This window comes from Salarias fasciatus, chromosome 2 (assembly GCF_902148845.1).
Source record: "Salarias fasciatus chromosome 2, fSalaFa1.1, whole genome shotgun sequence".
Taxonomy (NCBI): domain Eukaryota; kingdom Metazoa; phylum Chordata; class Actinopteri; order Blenniiformes; family Blenniidae; genus Salarias; species Salarias fasciatus.
In genome coordinates, this window is record NC_043746.1 from 16,310,513 (window position 1) to 16,332,805 (window position 22,293).

The 22,293-nt window shown below is 43.6% G+C and overlaps 1 protein-coding gene across 7 annotated transcripts in view; it reads left to right on the forward strand.

Moving 5' to 3' along the window:
• LOC115403164 (uncharacterized) overlaps nt 1-18,931 on the forward strand; it is a 48,604-nt gene extending 29,673 nt beyond the window's left edge. For 4 of the 7 annotated variants that reach the window (XM_030111979.1, XM_030111997.1, XM_030111987.1 and 1 more), the window contains exons 6-10: nt 15,902-16,016; nt 16,617-16,870; nt 17,252-17,363; nt 17,732-17,991; nt 18,586-18,931. In XM_030111979.1, coding sequence (XP_029967839.1) covers nt 15,902-16,016; nt 16,617-16,870; nt 17,252-17,363; nt 17,732-17,991; nt 18,586-18,723 — 879 coding nt within the window. In that variant the 3' untranslated portion in view covers nt 18,724-18,931. The remainder of the gene's footprint in view (nt 1-15,901; nt 16,017-16,616; nt 16,871-17,251; nt 17,364-17,731; nt 17,992-18,585) is intronic. The other 3 variants (XM_030112013.1, XM_030112021.1, XM_030112030.1) reach the window with 2 other exon arrangements.
• The last annotated feature ends 3,362 nt before the right edge of the window (nt 18,932-22,293 follow it).

Here is a 22,293-nt window from a genome sequence, read left to right on the forward strand (position 1 = left end):
TCTCAAACACACACACACACACACACACACACACACACACACCACACACACACACACACACACACACACACACACACACACACACACACACACACACACACACACCACACACACAAACACACACACCACACAGGTTCGTATTTCTATCCTTGTGGGGACCTTCCATTGACTCCCATTCATGTCTAACTCCTAACCCAGACCAAAATAATACCTAACCCTAAAGAAATTTTTTTGCACTTTTACTTTTTTCAGTAACAACAACATGGCCAAGAAAACACTGTTTCTCCTCGTTAGGACCGGAAAAAGGTCCCCACAAGGCACGTTGTTCCAGGTTTCCCTATCCTTGTGGGGACATTTGGCCCCCACAAGGATAGAAATACGAGTACACACACGCGCACGCACGCGCACGCACGCGCACGCACACGCACACGCACACACACACACACACACACACACACACACACACACACACACACACACACACACACACACACACACACACACACACACGCACACGCACACGCACACACACACACACACGCCAGTTTCATTCTCCGGCCTGCCCTACATGGCTCACTATACACAACTATAAATTTCACTTTTAAAACATGTCACCAACATTTTTCACCAGACATAACTTCATACACAAAACATCCGCCCTCCATACCCTTTTAATTTCCTTTGCATCATTTGTCATCTTAAACTGCTCAAAATTAAAAATATCCCTCAGTGTTTCCTCAATTGAAGAATAAAACATTTTATTAATTCAGTCTTTCCATCATATTTGTCCCCAGCTGATGTCCGTGGTTCCAGTTCCAACAGTTTGTCGTCTGTTCCGAATAAGAAGGCCCTGGTGAAGAAAGAGAAGCTGCAGGACGTAGCTGGAACAGACGAGTGGAAAATCAACAACATCCTGGACAGCGATTCCTGTCCGCGGCCGGTGGATGTTATCGTGAGAAAGGCCTGTGCTCTGGTGGGCAGAAAGCTGCCGTACTTCCTCTCCAGTCACAACTGCGAACATTTTGCCACTGAGCTGCGCTACGGCTGGCCAGAGTCCCGGCAGGTAGGAAGTCATGAAACTGTTACTTATGTTGGACACAGATTGGCCTGGTGGAGCTGGTTTGTCTGAGTGGAGAGATCAATTCTTTTTCCAGAAGAAATATACCTTGTTGAACTTGTTGAAAATAAAATATTGTTTAGATGTAAAACTCCTCCCAGACCCGGTCTCTGTGTCCGGGTAATGGGTTGCCGGGTATCCTGCTGTCAGCTGCCACCCAATCCACACTGCACCTCAGATGAGCTTCCTTGGGAGGGTGGCTGGGCTTAGAGATAGCTTGAAGAGCTGGGAGTGGAGCCGCTACTCCTCCACATCAAGAGGAGCCAGCTGAGGTGGCTCGGCTATCTGTTTAGGATGCCTCCTGAACGCCTCCCTGGGGGGGTGTTCTGGGCTGGTCCCACTGGCAGGAGGCTCCGGGGGAGACCTTGGATCTCACCTGGTCTGGGAATGCCTCAGGATCCACCTGGAAGACCTGGAAGAAGTGTCTGGGGACAGGGAAGACTGGACATCCCTGCTCACACTGCTGGGGCCGGGTCGCAGGGCCCTGGATATGCAGTTGATAATGGATGGATGGAAGTAAAACTCAAAATGTTTGAGGGGGGAAAAAAAACTTCCAAGGACAATCACACTTTGCAGGTCCTTTATTTCATGCAAAGTATTACATTTTGGCTGATGTGAAACTTTTGATGTCATCAGGATGCTGTGTGTTTTTCAAACTGTATAATCCATAATGACACTAAACTCTGAATGTTGTGAAGCGAGTTCTGATGTCCTGCTCGGTGACTGAAATATACTTGTTTCTCTGTGCAGGTATTGAAGGTACTCGGATTCGCTTTCAGTGTGGGACTCATCGTTTTGGTAATTCCAATGGGATGGGAAGGAATGGAAAGGATAAAGCATTTTTTAATTCAGTCTTTCAATCACATTTGTCCCTTGTAGATTTTCGTGTGTCCAGGTCCAAAAGGTCGTCTGCTCCCAAAAAAACGGCTCTGGTGAAAAAAGAAGCTGAAGGACAAAGCTGGAAATAACGAGTGGAAAATCAACAACATCCTGGACAGCAATTACAGACCCCAGCTTGTCGATGTCATCGTGAGAAACGCCTGTGCTCTGGTGGGGAAAAAGCTCCCGTACTGTCTCCAATAAACAGAAGAACCAAATAAACAAATATATGACACCACCTCAGTGTGAAAGCTGTTTGATTTCCTCCACCTCTACACCTGATGGGACAGAAAAGGGTCTGTAAACTGAATTTTCCTTGAAACCAGTTTCCCTTTGGTGACTTTTTGTCTTTCATTGATCCTTCTTGGGTCTGGACTGGGAGCCTTTCCATCTTCAGCCAAATGTGTCACCTTTCAGGTCAGCGCTGCAAAATACAGTGATGGCTGTGCAAACTAAAGTCGACACATATGTCTTTTCTTCCCATTGTAGCACTCTTATAGACCAATGTAAAAGTAGAGCTACTGGACCAGATCTTGGCTCTCAGAGTGGGACAACAGTGGAGAAGGAGGCCAAAGACCAGAAACTTCAAGTTCAAAAACTAAATTTATGAAATAGTTTAAACAAGGCAACACAACAACAGCAATGAAATGACATACGCTGCAGGGATTTAAACAAATGAATAAAAACTGGTTTAGAGAAAATAAAATCCACTGTTTAGTGTTTTCAACTCAAATGTATTATCTAACCTTTTAGTTTGATTTGACCGGTCAGAAACCAATACCTAGTTTAGATGAAAAGGTTTTTCCCATTTTAGTTTCTTTATCTCTGAGTTAACGCTTTCTTTCAACAGGCAAAATACTGTTTTAGATCAATCATGAAATATATTTGTCACAGTTGCAGGATGGAAGGACTCACGCACAGGCAGCCAGGCAGGGTTGAGCTTGTTTATTAGCCAGAATGCAGGGTACAGGAACGCAAAACAAGTTGAGCTGAGGTACAGGCAGGGACACAGGAACACACGGACAACCCACAACGAACCGACAAGACACACCAGGAGAGCTAGACTTAAATAGGGGTAGACGCAGGTGAGGCACATTAGGGAGTTAACAAGGCGGGAGAACATGAGGGCAGGTGACTTGACAGGAGAACAAGAGGGCAGACAAACACAGAACAGGACGCGAGCGCCCCCACATGGCTGCAGGGGCACAGGGCGTGACAATATTGCAAACATAGGTACAGTATTAAATATCAAAAATCAAATGAAATCGTTTCAATTTCAGTTAAAATTTATTCCAAATCAAACCGAAGATTTCCAGTTCAAAGGGAGGAAAAGAGAAAACAGTTGGCTTGATCCAGTGTAACCAAAAATCCAGTTCTGTCCTCAAATTGCGTTGATAAAAGGAAAGAGGAGATAGGATGAAGAGGTTTTGACACTCCTACCACTCTGGCAGCAGTTTTACCCCAATCCATCTGTTGATGTGCAGCGATGGTTTCACCAGCACAACGCAGGGTCTCCAATCTTGTGGTTCTTGGGTGGCTCGCCTACTCTGTTGTCCAGTGTGCCCACTCCTCGTGCATGTCATGGGCAATAACCCTTGTCCTTCTTTCGGCTTGCATTAAAGCTCGTGTCCGGAGTTTTGAAAGAGAGAGTTTTTTTTAATCAAACGTCTCGAGGTTCCGCCCTCCCTCTGCGTCCATGAGCGACCAAGCCACGCCCCTTTAATTGTGCTCGCGCATTACCTGCTGGGTGAAAATGAGTGCCTCTGAGTCCTACAGCATCCTACATGTTTAGCTGTTTACAGTGGATGTTTAGCAGACAATGGATGTATCCAAGGTAAGTGTCAAGTCTCTCCGGCTGCGCACGCACGTTGATTGACAGCATGACAGAGCGGAAGCTCGAACTCTATTGGCTGAAGCTGACTGGCGCTTTTTCGGATAACATGGGGGTCTATGAGACGAAGGCAGAGCTCAGAAATAATTTTTATATTGCTGGTACCTATACACATTTTGCGAAGGGAAAAAATGCGCATGACTTTGCGGTCCTCACCGCCAACAAAATAGCTGCTGTACAGGACCGCACAATTCAGAAAAGCTACGTGGAGGCGACAAAGCAGAAGGAAACGGAATTGAAAGTCCTTTTTTTGTCCCGCATGGGGAAAATGCAGGGCTGCAGCAGCAAGAAACGTAGAAAGAAAAGTAGAAAAATACAAAGCCCAACCATACAAAGAAAAGTTAAATATAATTAGATATAACTGCATAACAGGAATATACTGACCGACACAACTAATTATTTAAGTTAAATTAAATATAACGGAAATAAATCGAAGACACATATAATTAAATAATAGATAGAAGCCTACAGATATAAATCAAACAGAATTTACACCAAGATCCAAGACAGATATAACGAAATGAATAACAGACATAAGTTCGATATAATTTAAATATACATTTAAGATAGACAGTGAGTGGTGATGAGCACATGAGGAGAGACACTGAGGAAGTCACGTTTTTCAGTGCGCTTTGGAATGTTTTCATCCTGTACCCTCCGCTTTCTACATCTTCTAAAATAAACACAAAATAAATAGTTCAAAGGGAGCAATCAGACACATCACGTAATAAAAACACGTACAATGTCTTTGTCTCTGCACTTACAAATACCGACTGTCACTTGTCACATAATTTTTCTCATGATACACACTTCAAAATTGTTCTCAATTAAATGGCAAATTGACACAAAAAATGCTTTCTATTTAGCCATGGCCATATCTGACGTCCGAACCCCGAATCATCCCGGGTTCACAGCCTCTATGTGCTGCAGCGCATTAAACCCTGTTGACTCCAGAGGCAAAACAATTTTGATAATGCATGGACGCACAATCATACTGTCCAACCAATTTCACTACATTTTATTTTAAGTTTTTTTTTCTTTTTTTTTTTTTTTTTAAGGTGTTTCTGCAATGTTGAGACACTATGAATTATGACAACTCGCCTTCAAGTCGGACCACTTCTTTCACTTCAGCAGTAGTGGCCCGATGGCACTGACCACGTTGTGGTCACCTGCTCCCACTCAATATTTTTCCGTTTGTCTCTCCACTGCTGTGTCCTCCAGAAAGGACAGCAGACCGGCTCTCCACCTCACCAATAAGGGCAGCAGCATCACCTCAATCCTCCACAGCGGCAGATCCACCGCCTGCATGCCGCGCGTCTCACCTGCCGGCCGACACTTGTGTTCTGCCTGCAGCGAGACGCTGATCGTCTTGAAAAGGAAAAGCTGCGTTGTGTTCTGCTGAATGTGCGATTAAATTGTAAATGCCATGATTATGCACTCTTTTGCTCGTTTGGCTGATCAAGAAGTGTTTTTCTATTGTTTTCGTTTGTTTCTTTATGTTTGGAATGAGATTTAAAATGTTACTTTTTTTTTTATTTGAGTGCTTCAACCGCAACCCGCCCGAATGTCATTAAAATCTTAATTTTTCGACACTTCATCCGCCCGATCCGCTGTTATCTGCAGGCTCAGCGGTGCGCCGCACCTCTAATATACCCAAATTTCATTCATGAGTTCATTTGCATACCCATATATGGTGCCAAGGGGTGGAGTTGGGGCGGGATTGTGGGTGTGATCGGCCACCTTCACGTTCTCCGCAAGATTTGAAACCATGACTTGGAAATTGCGAACAGCTGTGCGGCGGACTTTTTTTAGGTTTTGCTCCTGAATTTTTTTTTGCGGACAGAAGTTTGCGTTGCGTTCCCACCAGTGGCGATTGCTCTAAGACTGCAAGGGAAGCTCAACTTCCCCTAAAATGTCAAAAAATAAGTGGTCCAATATTTACTGTTGTGTGAACATTTCATTGACTAAATATGCGCTACAACACGTTCATCTTTTGTTCAGAATCGGCTACTTATCTCAAGTAATTGACTCGGCTTTTTTCTCACTCCTCCTCGCAGCGGCACGGCGCTTTAAACAGCCGGACGCTGAGCGTCCATGCGGAAGCGAGAGTGGGTTGTTCTGCTGCAGTGAAACTGGACGCTCATTGGATAAAATGCTGGGCTGGTCCCGCCCACGGACGTTCAGCGTCTCTGGGGGTCTATGGGGCAGTGAGCTCGCCTGGACGCTGAGCTTCTGCGTGGTGATTGGATGATCTGTGTGAAGCTTGATTGACAGCCAAATGAGCAAATCAGCGATCTTGAAGTAAAACAATGCACCGAAGCGCTTCTGAAGTTTTTCATTCTGTTGTGCTGAGTTGATTCGGAGGCTTTGCTGATCCCTGGAGACTTTGTGTTTGTGAAAAACGACTAGCGTTGTGTTTGGAGACTCGTTTCGGTCACTCTGTAGTTTCTGTCCTCGACGAGCAGCTGTGGAGCTTCTCCCCTTCTCTCACACAGCTCCAGCCTCCAGCAGCTCCAGCTGCTCGCTAGCTGCACACAACGGCAGACAATGTGAATGTTGTGGACCGGATTTTGGTGAAGCCATTTGATAGTCTTCCTTACGAAGAGAAAATTGATGTTACACTGCATAACAGATCAACTCCGAAGACTGAGCTGGTGCCGAAAGGTGGGAAAAAGTAACAGGTCCTTTCAGCTGTCCTGGTCTGACCAGGTGAGCTGCTGACTGGAAGCGCTGTGACCAATAAAATGTCCTGCTGGCCATGCCTCTGGATGAAACCATCTCAGGGAGGTGTTGTCTGGTCACAAGTGGGCTTTGAGGATCTGTCTAACTTTGACAGGGCATACAAAAGGCATGAAAGCTAATAGAATTTACATACAAAAAACAGATTACACATATTACAATGTATGCTGAAAATGAGCTTCCCCTCTTTGGAAGACCAGCAGCCGCCACTGGTTCCCACGCACAATTATTGTCAGATTTTTCCGCAGAGTTTCATAGGTGAGGCCCCTGGACCTGTAGGACTTCCAGTCCTCACAGCTGCAGTTGTGTTGGGGACAAAAGACAGTGTCTGAGTATGTTTAGCTGTTTTCTATGTTCAGTGTTAAATGTCCAGTGAGATTTGAACCAAGGGGCAGATTTAAAAAAAAAAAAATCTGCACTAAAGTGTGCACATTTAAACCTATCTTAAAATAAATTGTGTTTCCTTAATGAAATAAAGTATCTTTGATGCATTCTTCTTCAATATAGTTTGAATATAAAAATATGAAATTCATTCCCATTCACATATTTTAATAAAACTCGCATTTCTTTTTAATCAAAAGCAGCAGGTCCCCCAGGACGATAAGTATATTGATTGATGAACATTAGCTGAGATGAGAATGAGGCCAAACAGCCTCAAAATGTTGGTGCTAGCATGTTGACAGTAAAGTTCTTCAGGACATATCCACATTTCAAAACAGACTACCGCCTCTTGCATAAAGTTTATAACATGCGATAATCACAGGGTTAAACTAGCAACCAAGTTTTCAAACTCACCACAGGTGCTGCAGAAGAAAGAGCCGCTCTGTGTGGAGCTTCCCCTGGAACAACCGCACATTTAGAACAGCCGCACTTTTTTGTTATGTTTGTTTAATCCTCGTGGACGGTCTGTTTGCGTCTCTGATGCTTGCGGATGGTGCTTTCAGGAGCATCGGAATGTTATATACTACTGAAAATAACAGGGCTTAAAATGGCTACACGTGAAGGATTTGTGTGTGGTGGAGAAAAAAACACCCCTGGCAAAAGTCTCCCCTAAACTGACGCCTATGCGCGCATTCCAGGCGGGCAGTGTTGAAACCAGTTTATTAAAAACAATCGTGGCCGACCTGTTGTGTTGTTTGGAATGCGCCTGGAATGCGCGTGTGTTCAAAAGGAGCTCTCCCGTCAATGCGGAAGTGAACGAACCCGCCCGTCGCACGCGGCCTAGGCGGCACAAAACAAGCGCTCCCGCTGCAGGCGCACCTCGCCACTGCAATCCCATGAAACAAAGCGATAAAAAAAAATAAAAATGATTCATACGAGGGTTGTTAGCATGTTGAGAGTAAAGTTCTTCGGGACATATCCACTTTTCAAAACAAACTACCGCCTCTTGCATATGTATATAACATGGGATAATCACAGGGTTAAACTATAGCAACCAAGTTTTCAAACTCACCACAGGTGTTGCAGAAGAAAGAGCTGCTCTGGGTCGGAGCTTCCACTGGAACAGACGCACATTTACAGCAGAAGCACGTTTATTTATTTATTTTTTAATCCTCCTGAACGTCTGTTTGCGTCTCTGCCGAGCGGATGGTGCGTTCAGGAGCGTCGGAATGTTCTGTATTACTGAAAATAACCGGGGTTACAATGGCTACACGTGAAGGATTTGTGTGTGGTGGAGAAAACAATATCCCTGGCAAAAAGTGGGGGGGACACGTCCCCCCCGTCCCCCCCTAAACTGACGCCTATGGTCACAAGCCTTTATTTCTGATACCCCCAACCTGCATAACGCCGTCTGCCTGTGCCGCTGAGGTCAAGTTACAGTCAAGTCGGCACCGACCAACTCGGCCACTTGAGAGCCCCTCCCGCGAGGCCGACTTGGCTTTGATGCCGACTTGACTGTATCCCGGAGGCGGTGCCGAGTTGTCCAGGGCTGACTTGGATTGGTGTCGACCTGACTATAATCCGCTGGAGCCAATCCCAGCTACTTCGGGCGAGGGCAGGGTTCACCCTGGACAGATCACCAGCCTGTCGCAGGGCTAACACATATAGACAGACAACCATTCACACTCACATTCACACCTCGGGGCAATTTAGGGTGACCAGTTCACCTGCCATACATGTTATTGGACCGTGGGAGGAAGCCAGAGTACCCTGAGGGAACCCACGCACACACGGGGATAACATGCAAACTCCACACAGAAAGGCCCCAAATCAACTTCAATTCAATTCAGCATTTATTCATATCAGGCCAAATACAACATAGTCATTTCAAGGCTGCTTTTACAGAGAAGACCCAACAGATCCACATGAGCAAGTAAACGACTGTGGAAAGGAAAAACTCCCTTTTAAAAGGAAAAAAACTTTTCCGGACCAGGCTCAATGGTGGTGGCTTTCCCCTCTAACCAGCTAACCAGCTATTGTTAAGCTGGTTAGGATGTGTTTTTAGAGAGAAGGAGTGCGAGAGAGCCAGAGCCATGGAGAGGGAGCCTGAATGGGCTTGAATCTCTCCCCCTGCCGGGACTGGCCGCTCCAACTGTGAGGAGAGAAGAATGAGAAGTTTTTTTTTTTCTTTTTTTTGTTCCTATTGTTTGTTCACTGTTGTTATGAGGATGCAATTTTGAGTCTCAACCTCCAGCAGCACCGCTAAGAAGATGTTCCAGGGAGGTCTGAACCAGCCCTAACTGTAAGCTTTACAAAATAAAAAGGTCTTAAACCTTAAAAGCAGAGACTGAGTCAGCCTCCCTAATCGAAACTGGGAGCTGGTTCCACATAATACGAGCCTGAAAGCTGAAAGCTCTGCCTCTTGTTCTAATTTTAGAAAACCAGGGAACCTCCAGCAGGTCAGCACTCTGAGAGCGAAGCCTTCTCCGGGGACAGTGTGGGACTGATAGCTGTTTAAGATAAAGAGACGGATTTTAAATTCTATTCTAGATTTAACAGGAAGACAGTGAAAAGAAGCTAATATTGGGGTGAAATGATCTCTCCTGCTGGTTCTTGGGAGAACTCTTGCTGCAGCATTTTGCACCAGTTGAAGACTTTTCAGGAAGTTGTTGGGGCCCTGATAACAGGGAATTACAGTAGTCTCCTCTGGAGGTGACAAATGCATAGATTACTTTCTCAGTGTCGCTTTGAGTCAGCATGTTCCCTAATTTTAAAAATGTTATGCAGGTGAAAGAAGGAGGTCCTGCAGACCTGTTTAATGTGGGAGTTAAAGGATAAGTCCTGGTCAAAGGTCACTCCCAGGTTCCTCACAGTGTTACTGGGAGTTAAAGCAACACCATCTAGGGTCAATATTTGTTCAGATATTTTTTCTCTCAGATGTTTTGGGCCAAATGTAATAACTTCTGTTTTATCTGAATTTAGGAGGAGAAAGTTACGACTCATCCAGGTTTTTATGTCTTCAGGACAAGCTTCTAATTTGACAAGTTTATCAGTGTCATCTGGCTTCAGCAGATTTGTGTGTCATCTGCATAACAATGGAAATTAATGGAGTCATTCCTGATGATATTTCCTACAGGAAACAAGAAAGAACTTCCTGTCTTTCAGGTCGCAAACTGTAAACTGTTGAACAGGGAAGATGTGATCAAATACAAAAACATCTGCCTTGTCTACAAAATTCAGCACAACATTGCTCCTCCTAAGTTCATTCATTATCCAACATGACAGCAGTTGAATCACCAGAAGCAGCTCATGAGGGCATCTTCTAAATCCATTTAGTAAGAGCACTTTTGATCAGCAGTCAGGTTCAGTAAAAGCAAAAGAAAACTGGAATTCTCCGCCAACACCATTAAAAATATACAGAGATACGCCATCTTTACAACACAACTAAAAAAATGGATCATAGATGACTAAATGTCCACATTGACCTTTGTTAGTGTATGTGTGTTTGATGTGACATGGTCATTGCTGCTGCCTGCTTGTATGTCTTTGTTTTATGCTTTGCATGTGCTTTAACTGTGGCCTCAGTGATTACTCTGGTTACATGCTCCATGTCTCTTGTCCTTGTGCTCAGGCCTCCTGTAAATGTAATGTTTTTTCTGTATTTTGAATTTAAACCATTGACTAATCTAATCATAGCACGCTGAATTGTATTTGAACTGTGAGGTAGCTTAGATGGCACAGCCCGGCCGTTCACTATTTGACACAGAACACCACGTTACTGGAACATGTGAGAATACACAGAACTGTTACGGTAAATACAAGTAAAAATAAGTGGCTGCTATGAAATGACATAGGTGTTACCTCTGCAGCACAAACAGGAAATGTGTATCTTAAACACAAAGAGTGAAATACTGCAATCCACCCCAGAGCCTGGGTTTGCTGGAAAACACTCTGCGGTGAGATGTAACATTATGAAAAAAGTACTATGACGAAAACTTGATTTTGGGAGCTTTTTATTGAACTCTTTAACAAAAATGATGTGTGTTGCCACACACACACACACACACACACACACACACACACACACACACACAAACGCCAGTTTCACTCCCTGGTCTCATCTGCATGACTCACTATGCACAACTATGAATTTCGCTTTTGATATGAGATAATGTTCTGCCTTCAAGTTCTCAGGAAGACACTCCTCAAACCATTTTCCCACCAAACATTACTTCATACGCAAAACATCCCTCTACATCCGCTGTGGGGGTCCACACCCTTTTAATTTCCTTCACAAACATTTCCTGCCTTCTGGTCCCTACAGTTCTGAATTTAGAACTTCGTTTACAACATTAAGTTAAACAACTTTTTCAATTTTACATTCAAACCCGGTTTTCTGTTGCTTTTGTAGACCAGTTTTTCTTTTCTTCATTACACAAACTCGGTACATACAAAACACAGGTTTTCAATTTCTGCTAATGTTCAATGTGGCGCTGCTTTGTTTTAATCTTTTTTCTGTAAATAGAACCAGTCAGTGAAGTTCTGCCTCAGTTTTTCGAGCTCTCAAAGAGAAAACGTCTCATTTCAACTCGAGAATCAGAGCTAGAGATGGAATGTTCTATCTGAGTGTGATATTTTCTGAATTTCATGAGATGTAATGTTGTTATCCAAATGTTTCTGGATTAGATCAAATTAACAGAATCTCTTTGATGAATTTCAGTAAAATGGGCCCAGCTTCATCATCAGTGTGGCTGGGGACCTGATTGAGATCATGTTCACTATTACATTTCATGAATAAACTTTTTGAATTTAAACTTCTGGATCAATGAACAAAGCACAAAGCGTTCAAGAACTCTGTGCTCACCCAGCCACTCACAAATCCACACCAGAGACCCTCCTATAAACGCTTCACAGACACCACATCAACACAACTTAAATAATCATTTGATCTTCATCATGATGTCTTTATAGTGCTCTTTTGAAACAACCAGGAAGCATCAGGCTCGTCTCCTCAGCTTCTCTCCTCCCACTGTCCTCCACACTGACTTCTGTGACCTCTGCATGTGTCCCATCCTCTGCTCCACCTCTGACTGCTCCCTCCAGCCTCTCCACATGAACCAAAACTTTACTGCTCTGGACCAGAGATGAATTTCCAGGAATGGAATTCAGATGGCTCCTGTCTCAGAAGAGAGACAGAGTGACACCAGAGTGAGAAATCTCTGGAATCAGAGCAGACTAATCATTAGATGTGTGAACTGATGATTTGTGTCTGTGTTGCTTATCTTTCTTGATAGTTTGAAACACTCTTAGCACAGTTCTTCAATGACATTTTTATGTATTTTTTAATTGTGTTGTATATACTGTAGTTCTAGTAAAATAGTTTATAGCCCTTATTCTGTTTTACAGAGTGAGCGCCATCATCTCTTTGTGTCATGCCCCAGTAATGTCTGTATTTTTCAATAAATCTGCTTTTTATTTCAGCAGCAATGCTTTTGGATTGTTTTTCACATAAATATCTGTAGAAAAGTCACACAGACACAGACTTTTGTGAAGTCAAGCTAAAAACAACATTTAAGGAACTCACAATCAAAACCATTTCATAACTGATCAAACTGGTCTTGTTTGAAAGAGTATCATCACCATTAGAAAAGCCAAAAACAAATGCTTAAATAACTTTATGAATATCAGTGATCTCATCACTACATAATGTGATATCACATACATAAAATGTTTTATTGCAGGTCTGACCAGCCAACAATATATTTACGACAAACCACTCATATTTTACGGCAAAGTTATGAATCTTGAAGTTCACAACAGCTACTCAAATAATCCTCACCAGATATTCATGGTGTCATCTAGGATCGAACCAATGTCCTTCAGAACCAAACCTTCCCCAAGCAATAACCAACAATTCACACGCTTTGCCTGTTCTTTATTTGAATTTGTATATGAAAGTAAACCATAAGTCGATCAGAAATGCAAGTAAAGTTGAAAGAAGCTCTCAGTTTCCTCCCCCTTTGCCTCTCTCCCCCCACCACATGCAGACGACCGTTTGTCTCATTTCCGTCCTCAATTCCACCTTGATGTCAGTGTGAGCGTCAGTGCAGCAGCCGACCGAATGCCACCTGTGCCAGCTTCCAGCCAGATGTGGCCCAAGTGTCTCTGCTATGTGGGTTCTTTGGATTTGTGAAAATAAAAATGGAGCATGTTGACTGTATTTTTTAAAAGAAGACCACGTTGGATATGAAGGACCCAAACTAACATAATTAAAGATAAAAATAGAAAGAAATATTCAAATGGGTCAATATATAAATGTATGTGCCAGTAAATCATACAAAGTATTTTTTTCATGAGAAAATCTATAAAATGTGACTGAAAGTATATATTTATTTTGTCATTTTCGCTTCAGTCTATTTATTTATTTGGTGATCTTTAAAATTTCTTTCCTCATTAATTTTGATGCCTGGATTGATTTCTGTATTGTTTTATTTTCACTTTTCTTTTCTCTCAATTATTTGTTTTTGTATTTTATCTTCATCTGACATTTTATTCATTGATTTATTTGTTGACATTTTTTTTTAACTAACTGTCACATTTACATATTTATTATTTCAAGTTTTGGATTTTCTTCCTCTAGTTTTTTTCCCCACACATAATTTTTTTCTGTGTCAATATGTAAATGAGGGGGCGGGGTTTGGGGGTCAGCTCCTTGCCCATTGGCTAATCAACTGTAACATGATCTACGCTGTTGTCATACTGGTGTGTAGGTACCATGAAGCATAGGACTCAGCAAACAGCTTCTCCTGGACTTTTTTCTCATGTTCCTTGAGTTCAGGGAGGAACAGCCTGTGAACACAGAGAAGCTGGACTGTGGCCTTCTTTAGGCTGCTGCACTAAAGAGGACAGCAGGTTAATGCGGTCTGGTCTCCCTCCTAAGACGCTTGAAAGAGAAACAGACATGTGGAGTCGATCCTTGGACGTAGATCATGTAAAAGTTGACGTGTTTACACAGTTAGGTCATGACGTCAGGTGAGCCGATGTGACAGACATGCACAAAGCTCTGACTGTAGGAAATAATCCCGTGTGCTGTTTACATGAGCTACGATCAGATCAAAACCCAGCTACACCACTCCATCCGCTCTGATCAAGGTTTCAATCGGATGGTGGAAATGTGATCAGACTGAAGTGTTTATATGGTGCAAATTTAATCAGGTCTGCATTTAACATGAATAATTTCGGTCCATGTAACCACAGCTCATGTTTGTGGACTGAATCCAAATTTAGATTTGATCTAACTTGGGTAACAGGCTTCATTAAAGCGACACTTGATAACTTTTCAAACTTAATAAAACATTTTAATATCTTTTGTGATGATACATCGACTTACAACTAGTTGAATGACCCCTCTGTCACGGGCTGAGGGCGTCAGTATTGCTTTCACTTGGACTGAGCAACTGTGAGGAGGGTGGTGGGAACCCTGCACACTAAAAAACTCCAAATGTGCAGACTGCTCTACGGCATGCGTCACTTCCCCCTTTCGTTATAAGGACAAAACTCCAGGTACTGCAAACATGGCGGAAGGTGGACAACAGAGAAGAAAGCGGTACAAAAACAAAGTTACGTTGACCAAAGTTAAATGTTTATTTTCAGCATCATGATAGAACATTGTTTAGCCACCATTAGATGCATTACCTCGTCACTATCCATCCTTCACACAGCCACTGGAAGCAAATGTAGGCGAGTTCAGTCCGACAGCATGCGACCAGGAGCAGCATTTTACGAGGCCACGCGCTAGTCCTCATGGGAACTGTGGTATTTGTTCAGGCAAAACACTACCGCTTTTGTCCACTGGCGCCGCCAAAATCAACGAAAACTGAAAGTTCCTTCGTGTCGCTTTAATGTGTGTTATATCAAGCCCTGACCTGCCTCTGAATTCTTCAGGAGTATCAGTGTTAAGGAGGTTCCTGGGTTGGGGTCAATATTTTGTGACAGGAAAACATTTCATTCTGAGAAAAGATTTGGACACCATCCCTCTCTCTTTGGAATGTATGAACACAATCATTCATTTTTGCACATTAATTTTTTCTGAAAATATGTGAGGATATTAAGTGAAGCAACTGACATAATGTGTAAACTGGCTGACAACCAGACAACACCACCGTTGGTGGTGGATTACAAAATGTACAGGTCCGGGTCGCTATAGCAGAAAGGTCCAAATGGGGGCAGGGCCAAACAGTGACCGCCTCACGTTCATTATTCATTACAGAACTACTGGACCGTAGTGAGAATGTTATGAGTGCGAGTAAAAGCGTGACCAAAAGATTTGATAATTCTCATCTTTTACCTCAGGTGTCCTTCCTGACGCAGCCGGAGCAGTTTGGACTCAGCGATTCAGAGCAGTGACCCGACACGAGGTGCTGGACTTGTTTCTGTTACCTCCAGGCAAACAGTGCACACTGACGACAGAATATACTTCACTCTTTAAATACCGAGCTTTATTTAATCAATTACTTCAAAACTGATGAATTAATTTCAAAGATGAAATCTTGCTGTGTCCTAATATTTGTTTTTACAGGAACTGAAAGTCATCGAGTCAGTCGAATATACAGGTTAAAGAACAAAATAAAGACAAACATGGGCAACGCATCGGTGAGGAGATCACTCTTATTTCCATCTTCTAACTTTGTTGTTTTGTTGCACTTTGAAGCTGTAATTGGTTCTATAATCAGTGAAAATCTCCTGGCATCATCACCTTGAATCCACAAGGTGGTTATATTTGATTGTCTTGTCTTTGTCTAGACTACATCAGATGGTCTGAGTAGGTTAAACATGTTGAAGGTGGCTCCAAACAAAGTCTGCTGCCAAGTCAAACAGTCTGTTTTGTCTGTCAGTCCAACTACAATCAGAATCCAGAGCCTGGGGACCTGATTGAGATCTTTCGTGGCCCCTTTCAGCACTGGGCCGTGTATGTTGGCGATGGCTACGTTGTTCACTTGACGAGAGCCTGTGAGTCCCAAATCCAAAATATCTCTCTCTCTCTCACACACACACACACACACACACACACACACACACACACACACGCACAGTCTTGTATTTCTATCCTTGTGGGGACCGTCCATTGACTCCCATTCATGTCTAGCCCCTAACCCTGACCCTTACCCTAACCCTAACCCACACCACAACAAAGCCTAACCCTAAAGAAATGTTTTTGCACTTTTACTTTTTTCAGTAACAACAACATGGTCAAGAAAACACTGTTTCTCCTACTTAGGACCGGAAAAAGGTCCCCACAAGGCACCTCGTTCCACGTTTTGCTATCCTTGTGGGGACATTTGGCCCCAACAAGGATAGAAATACGAGAACGCACGCACACACACACCACACACACACACACACACAATGTTCAAAACGTTTTTCACCAAATATAAATTCATACACAAAACATCCTCCCTCTACGTCTGGTGTGGGGGTCCACATCCTTTAAATTTCCTTTACATCATTTGTCATCTCAAACTGCTCAAAATGCAAAATATCCCTCAGTGTTTTCTCAATAGAAAGAAATGGCATTTTCTTATTCAGTCTTTCCATCATATTTGTCCCCAGTTGGTTTCAGATTTTTGTTTTTCTCTCTGAATCTGGACGGCCGGGTGAAGAAAGAGAAGCTGCAGGACGTAGTTGGAACAAACGACTGGACAGTCAACAACATGCTGGACAATGAATACAGACCCCGGCCGGTGGATGTCATCGTGAGAGAAGCCTGTGCTCTGGAGGGGAGAAATCGGAGATACTGGTTCGCCACAAGGAGCTGTGAGCTTTTTGCCAATGAGCTGCGCTACGGCAAGAAGCGGACCCAGCTGGTAGGAAATCATGAAATTATTACTTATGTTGGATACAGATTGGCCTGTTGGAGCTGGTTTGTCTAGCTTAGTGGATAGATAAGTTCATTTCTGCAAGAAATACACCTCAACTTATTAAAAAAATAAAATAACTTTTCCAAATTAAAAATCCAAATGTCTGGTTTAAAAACAAAACAAAAAAATTCAAGGACAATCACACTTTACAGGTCCTTCATTTCATGCGAAGCAACACATTTTGGTTGATGTGAAACTTCTGAGAACATGAGGATGTTGTGTGCTTTTCAAACTTGATCACGCATAATGACACTGTTAAGAAGCGAGTTCTCCATGATGTCCTGCTTGGGGACTGAAATATGACCTTCCCCCTGTTTTGTCTGTCAGTCCAACTACAATCAGAATCCAGAGCCTGGGGACCTGATTGAGATCTCTCGTGGCACCTATCAGCACTGGGCCGTGTATGTTGGCGATGGCTACGTTGTTCACTTGACGAGATGTGAGTTCCAAATCCAAAACACTGAATGCTGTCTAACTCACAGTCCTTACATACTGACTACTGACAACACACACACACACACACACACACACACACACACACACACACACACACACACACGTTTCACTCCCTAGCCTGCCCTTCATGACTCACTATACACAACTATGAATTTCACTTTTACAATGTTCAAAACGTTTTTTCACCAAACATAACTTCATACGCAAAACATCCGCCCTCGACACCCTTTTAATTTCCTTTACATCATTTGTCATCCTAAACTGCTCAAAATGCAGAATATCCCTCAGTGTTTCCTCAATAGAAAGATGAAGCATTTCTTTATTCAGTCTTTCCATCATATTTGTCCCCAGTTGGATGCAGTTCCGGCAGTTTGTCGTCTGATCCGGATGCGAATGGCCTGGTGATGAAAGAGAAGCTGCAGGACGTAGTTGGAACAGACGACTGGACAGTCAACAACATCCTGGACAAGAAGTACAGACCCCAGTCGGTGGATGTCATCGTGAGAGAGGCCTGTGCTCTGGTGGGCAGAGAGATGCCGTACGACATCGTCAAAAAGAACTGCGAACATTTTTCCACTGGGCTGCGCTACGGCAGGCCAGAGTCCCAGCAGGTAGGAGATCATGAAATGGTTATTTATGTTGGATACAGATTGGCCTGTTGGAGCTGGTTTGTCTGAGTGGAGAGATAAACTCTTCTTCCAGAATATATCTCGCTGAACTTGTTAAAAATGCAATATTGCTTTAAATGTAAAACTCCTGCCCAATCCACACTGCACCCCAGATCAGCTTCCTTGGGAGGGTGGCTGGGCTTAGAGATAGCTTGAGGAGCTGGGAGTAGAGCCGCTACTCCTCCACATCGAGAGGAACCAGCTGAGGTGGCCCAGGCATCTTTTTAGAATGTCTCCTGGACGCCTCCCTGGGGGGTGTTCCGGGTATGCCCTACCGGCAGGAGGCCCCGGGGAAGACCTTGGATCTCGGCTGGTCTGGGAACGCCTCAACATCCCACGGGTCGCAGGGCCCCGGATAAGCAGTTGATAATGGATGGATGGATGGAAGTAAAACTCAAAATGTTTATGGGGGGGTAAAAAAAACAAACTCTTTTTCAGACTGTATTATGCATAATGACACTAATTTCTGAATGTTGTGAAGTGAGTTCTCCATGACGTCCTGCTTGTTGACTGAAATATGCTTGTTTCTCTGTGCAGGTCGTGACGGCATTCAAATTCACAGTGGAAGCCTTTGCCATTGCCAAAATTGCAAGCACGGAGAGATTGCCTGGTGCCGTAGTTGAGGCTGTCCTTATGTCATTAGACAAGTACAAAGAAGACAAAGCCACACACTGATGCAAAGCCCAGCGTCACCTCCTCAGAGAAGCTGAACTCCCAGATCATCAGCAAAGTGTCACTGATACCACTGCCTAAATATCTTACAATATCTACAATCCAGAAGAAATGTGGTCATGTTTACCTTCATCTGTCTTTAGCCGGGTGATTTGGGACAAAGTCATTCTGCTTTCAGAGAACAAAAGTGAGATTGACAAATACTGTTTTCTAGGGATGGGACGAGATCTCGTGTCACGAGATCCCGCGAGATCGCAATGCCGCGAGATCCCGCGAGATCGAATGCCGCGAGATTAAGTACGTTTATATCAAGGCAAAAACTCTTTATTAACTGGAATATTGACGGAATGATACATTACAAGGCGCACAGCCATATAAACACGTGCAAACCCCTGAATATGCTCATATTCATATTTAAAAATCCGGTCGAAAAGGACATGAAATACTGTTCTGCGCATGTTCTATCTGCAAGGAATCTTGGTCTTTTGAGTCCACAAACTACTTGTGATACAGTTTAATTGATACGACGTAAAGAAAATGTGCGGAAACGATCGTTCAGTTCTTCTCTTTTATTGAAAAAACGGTGCATCGCATCAATGAACATTTTACCACGTCTTACCGGCTCACACTCTGTTTCTAACAACATGCAGAGAGAGGCTGCAGCGGCTGCGGCGCCCTTCTTCCTCAGTGGTGTCTGTGTAAAATAAGGTTGAACATGCAAACAGCGCACCTAGTGGCATGAAGTGCAAATGCAGTCATGGCGTCGTCTGTGCGCCGCGGTTTGAATGGGAATAGGGGAACTAGGCGGCCGCCTCGGGCGCAGTGTAGAGCGGAGGGCAACGTGGCCGTACAAGGGGCACTCCGACCCGACACGCCATGTTCCGACGCTGCATGTGAGTACCCGCGCTGCCCCCCCCCCCCCCCCCCCCCCCCGCCCCCGCCCCGGTCTCGTGTCGTCTCGATCTCGTGGACTCAATCTCGCGAGACATCTCGTCCCGTGAAATTTGTGTCTCGTCCCACCCCTACTGTTTTCTATAAAAGTGCCAAGTTCAAATGTTTGAGTTTGAAATTCAGATGGTGGCTGATTGGGATGGGACCGAGATCTCGCGAGATCGCAATGCCGCGAGATCTCGCGAGATCGAATGCCGCGAGATTAAGCACGTTTATATAAGGCAAAAACTCTTTATTAACTGGAATATTGACGGATACATTACATGGCGCACAGCCACATAAACACGTGCAAAACCCTGAATATGCTCATATTCATATTTAAAACCTGGTCGAAAAGGACATGAAATACTGTTCTGCGCATGTTCTATCTGCAAGGAATCTTGGTCTTTTGAGTCCACAAACTACTTGTGATACAGTTTAATTGATACGACGTAAAGAAAATGTGCGGAAACGATCGTTCAGTTCTTCTCTTTTATTGAAAAAACGGTGCATCGCATCAATGCACATTTTACCTCGTCTTACCGGCTCACACTCTTTTTCTAACAACATGCAGAGCAGAGAGAGCCTGCAGCGGCTGCGGCGCCCTTCTTCCTCTGTGGTGTCTGTGTAAAATAAGGTTGAACATGCAAACAGCACACCTGGTGGCATGAAGTGCAAATGCAGTCATGGCGTCGTCTGTACGCCGCGGTTTGAATGGGAATAGGCGAACGAGGCGGCCGCCGAGGGCGCAGTGTAGAGCGGAGGGCGCCGTGGCCGTACAAGGGGCCCTCCGACCCGACACTCCATGCTCCGACGCTGCATGTGAGTACCGCGCTGCCCCCCCCCCCCCCCGGTCTCGTGTCGTCTCGATCTCGTGGACTCAATCTCGCGAGACATCTCGTCCCGTGAAATTTGTGTCTCGTCCCACCCCTAGTTGCTGATAATGTATTTTAGATTGTGAAAGAAGTTTTCTATATGTGCAAAACCTGCATGCAATAAGCACACATATGAAGTATAAATAAAAAGTTGCTATAGCTCCACAGTGACCCTCCAGTCTTTTCTTTATTTTGTGCCTCCTGAATTAAAAAAAAAATGTGTTAGTATTATTGGTGATCCTTTTATTACTGTTTTCCCCCCTGCTGTTCATTTACAGCAACATTACTGTTTCAACAACACATCAGTAGACTAGAACTCTAAACCCAGCTCACGTTCCCTATTAGTGGAAGATCAATAAATAGTCTTAGCAGAAATAGTTGCATTGAATTATTTGAATTTATTTTTCAACAAAGAAAAAAACATTTGTAATCATTTTAGTGAGCAGGTTGCATCGCTATGATTTACATTTGTTGGTCTGCATTCAGTAATGTGCAATAGACACATTTTAATTGGTGGTTTCATTATTTTAGAGAGACTACAAAATATAGAAAATGCAGAAAAAGAGAAAATGACCCACAAGGAGCCTAAAAATGAGATTATTACTGTTATTACTGACATGCTGGAAAAGATCCCAGAACAACAACAGGAAGCAGTCAAAATTTACCAACTGCTTCATGAGGCTGTTCAGCCAGATGTCTCATTTACAAATTTAACAGATTTTAAAGTTATTTCTACATCCTTTTCTTGACATTTTTTTTCTTTGTCAGCTCTCGACAAACAAAAAATCTCACTTGGTCAAGAATGGTACTTGGCTTAAAAACAACTTTTGTTCAATAAAGTTGACTAAAAAGCAGTGAAGTAAAAGGAAGCAGCACCTTTTTCCAATAATCATAAAAGAAACATTTGTTGATATTTTTTATTTCAGAATAGTTCACATGCTACATAATGTGGATTCTGTGTAAAACAATGCACCGAGCTGCCTTCAGACTGAAGCAGCAAAGTTTCTTGCACAAGCCGACCCGACCGCCTCCAACACGAGCTGCTCACTGCCCTCTGGCTCGTAGTAGAAGTACACTTTAACCACCACACACACACGCACACACACGTTGTGGGGTCACACCGACAGCTCTGATCAGGCTTCAGACATTTCAGGTCCACTTTTGAACATTTCTGTTTGGATGATGAGTTTTGGATGTGATCCCACAGAGCTGATCTACGTTTCAGAAAAGGCACAAATAAAAGAACCACTTCCTGTACCGGCTGATCGCCTAATATTGGCTAAAATTATTGACGGCTCGACTTATCTTTTTAAAAATACCCCAAATTTTAAGAGAGCTATGCCTGAATAAACAGAAATACATGACAAAGCCTTTAAACCACTTCAGTGTGAAAGCTGTGTGATTTCCTCCACCTCGAGACCTCAGGGGACAGAAAAGGCTTTGTAAACAGAATTTTCCTTGAAACCAGTTTCCCTTCTGTGACTTCTTGTCTTCCACTGATCCTTCATGGGTCTGGACTGGGTGCCTTTCCATCTTCAGTCAAATGTGTCACCTTTCAGGTCTGCGCTGCAAAATACAGTGATGTCTGTGCAAAGTAAAGTCAACACATTTGTCTTTTCTGCCCATGAAGCCACATGACGACACGAGTGCATGCATGGACTGATTTGTTGTTTTTTAAGCCTTGAATTTGTTTTGTGGGAGCGAAACTAAAACATTCGTACCCACTGCGCGTGTCTGCATACTGTACTGAAAACACTCAGTATCTTAA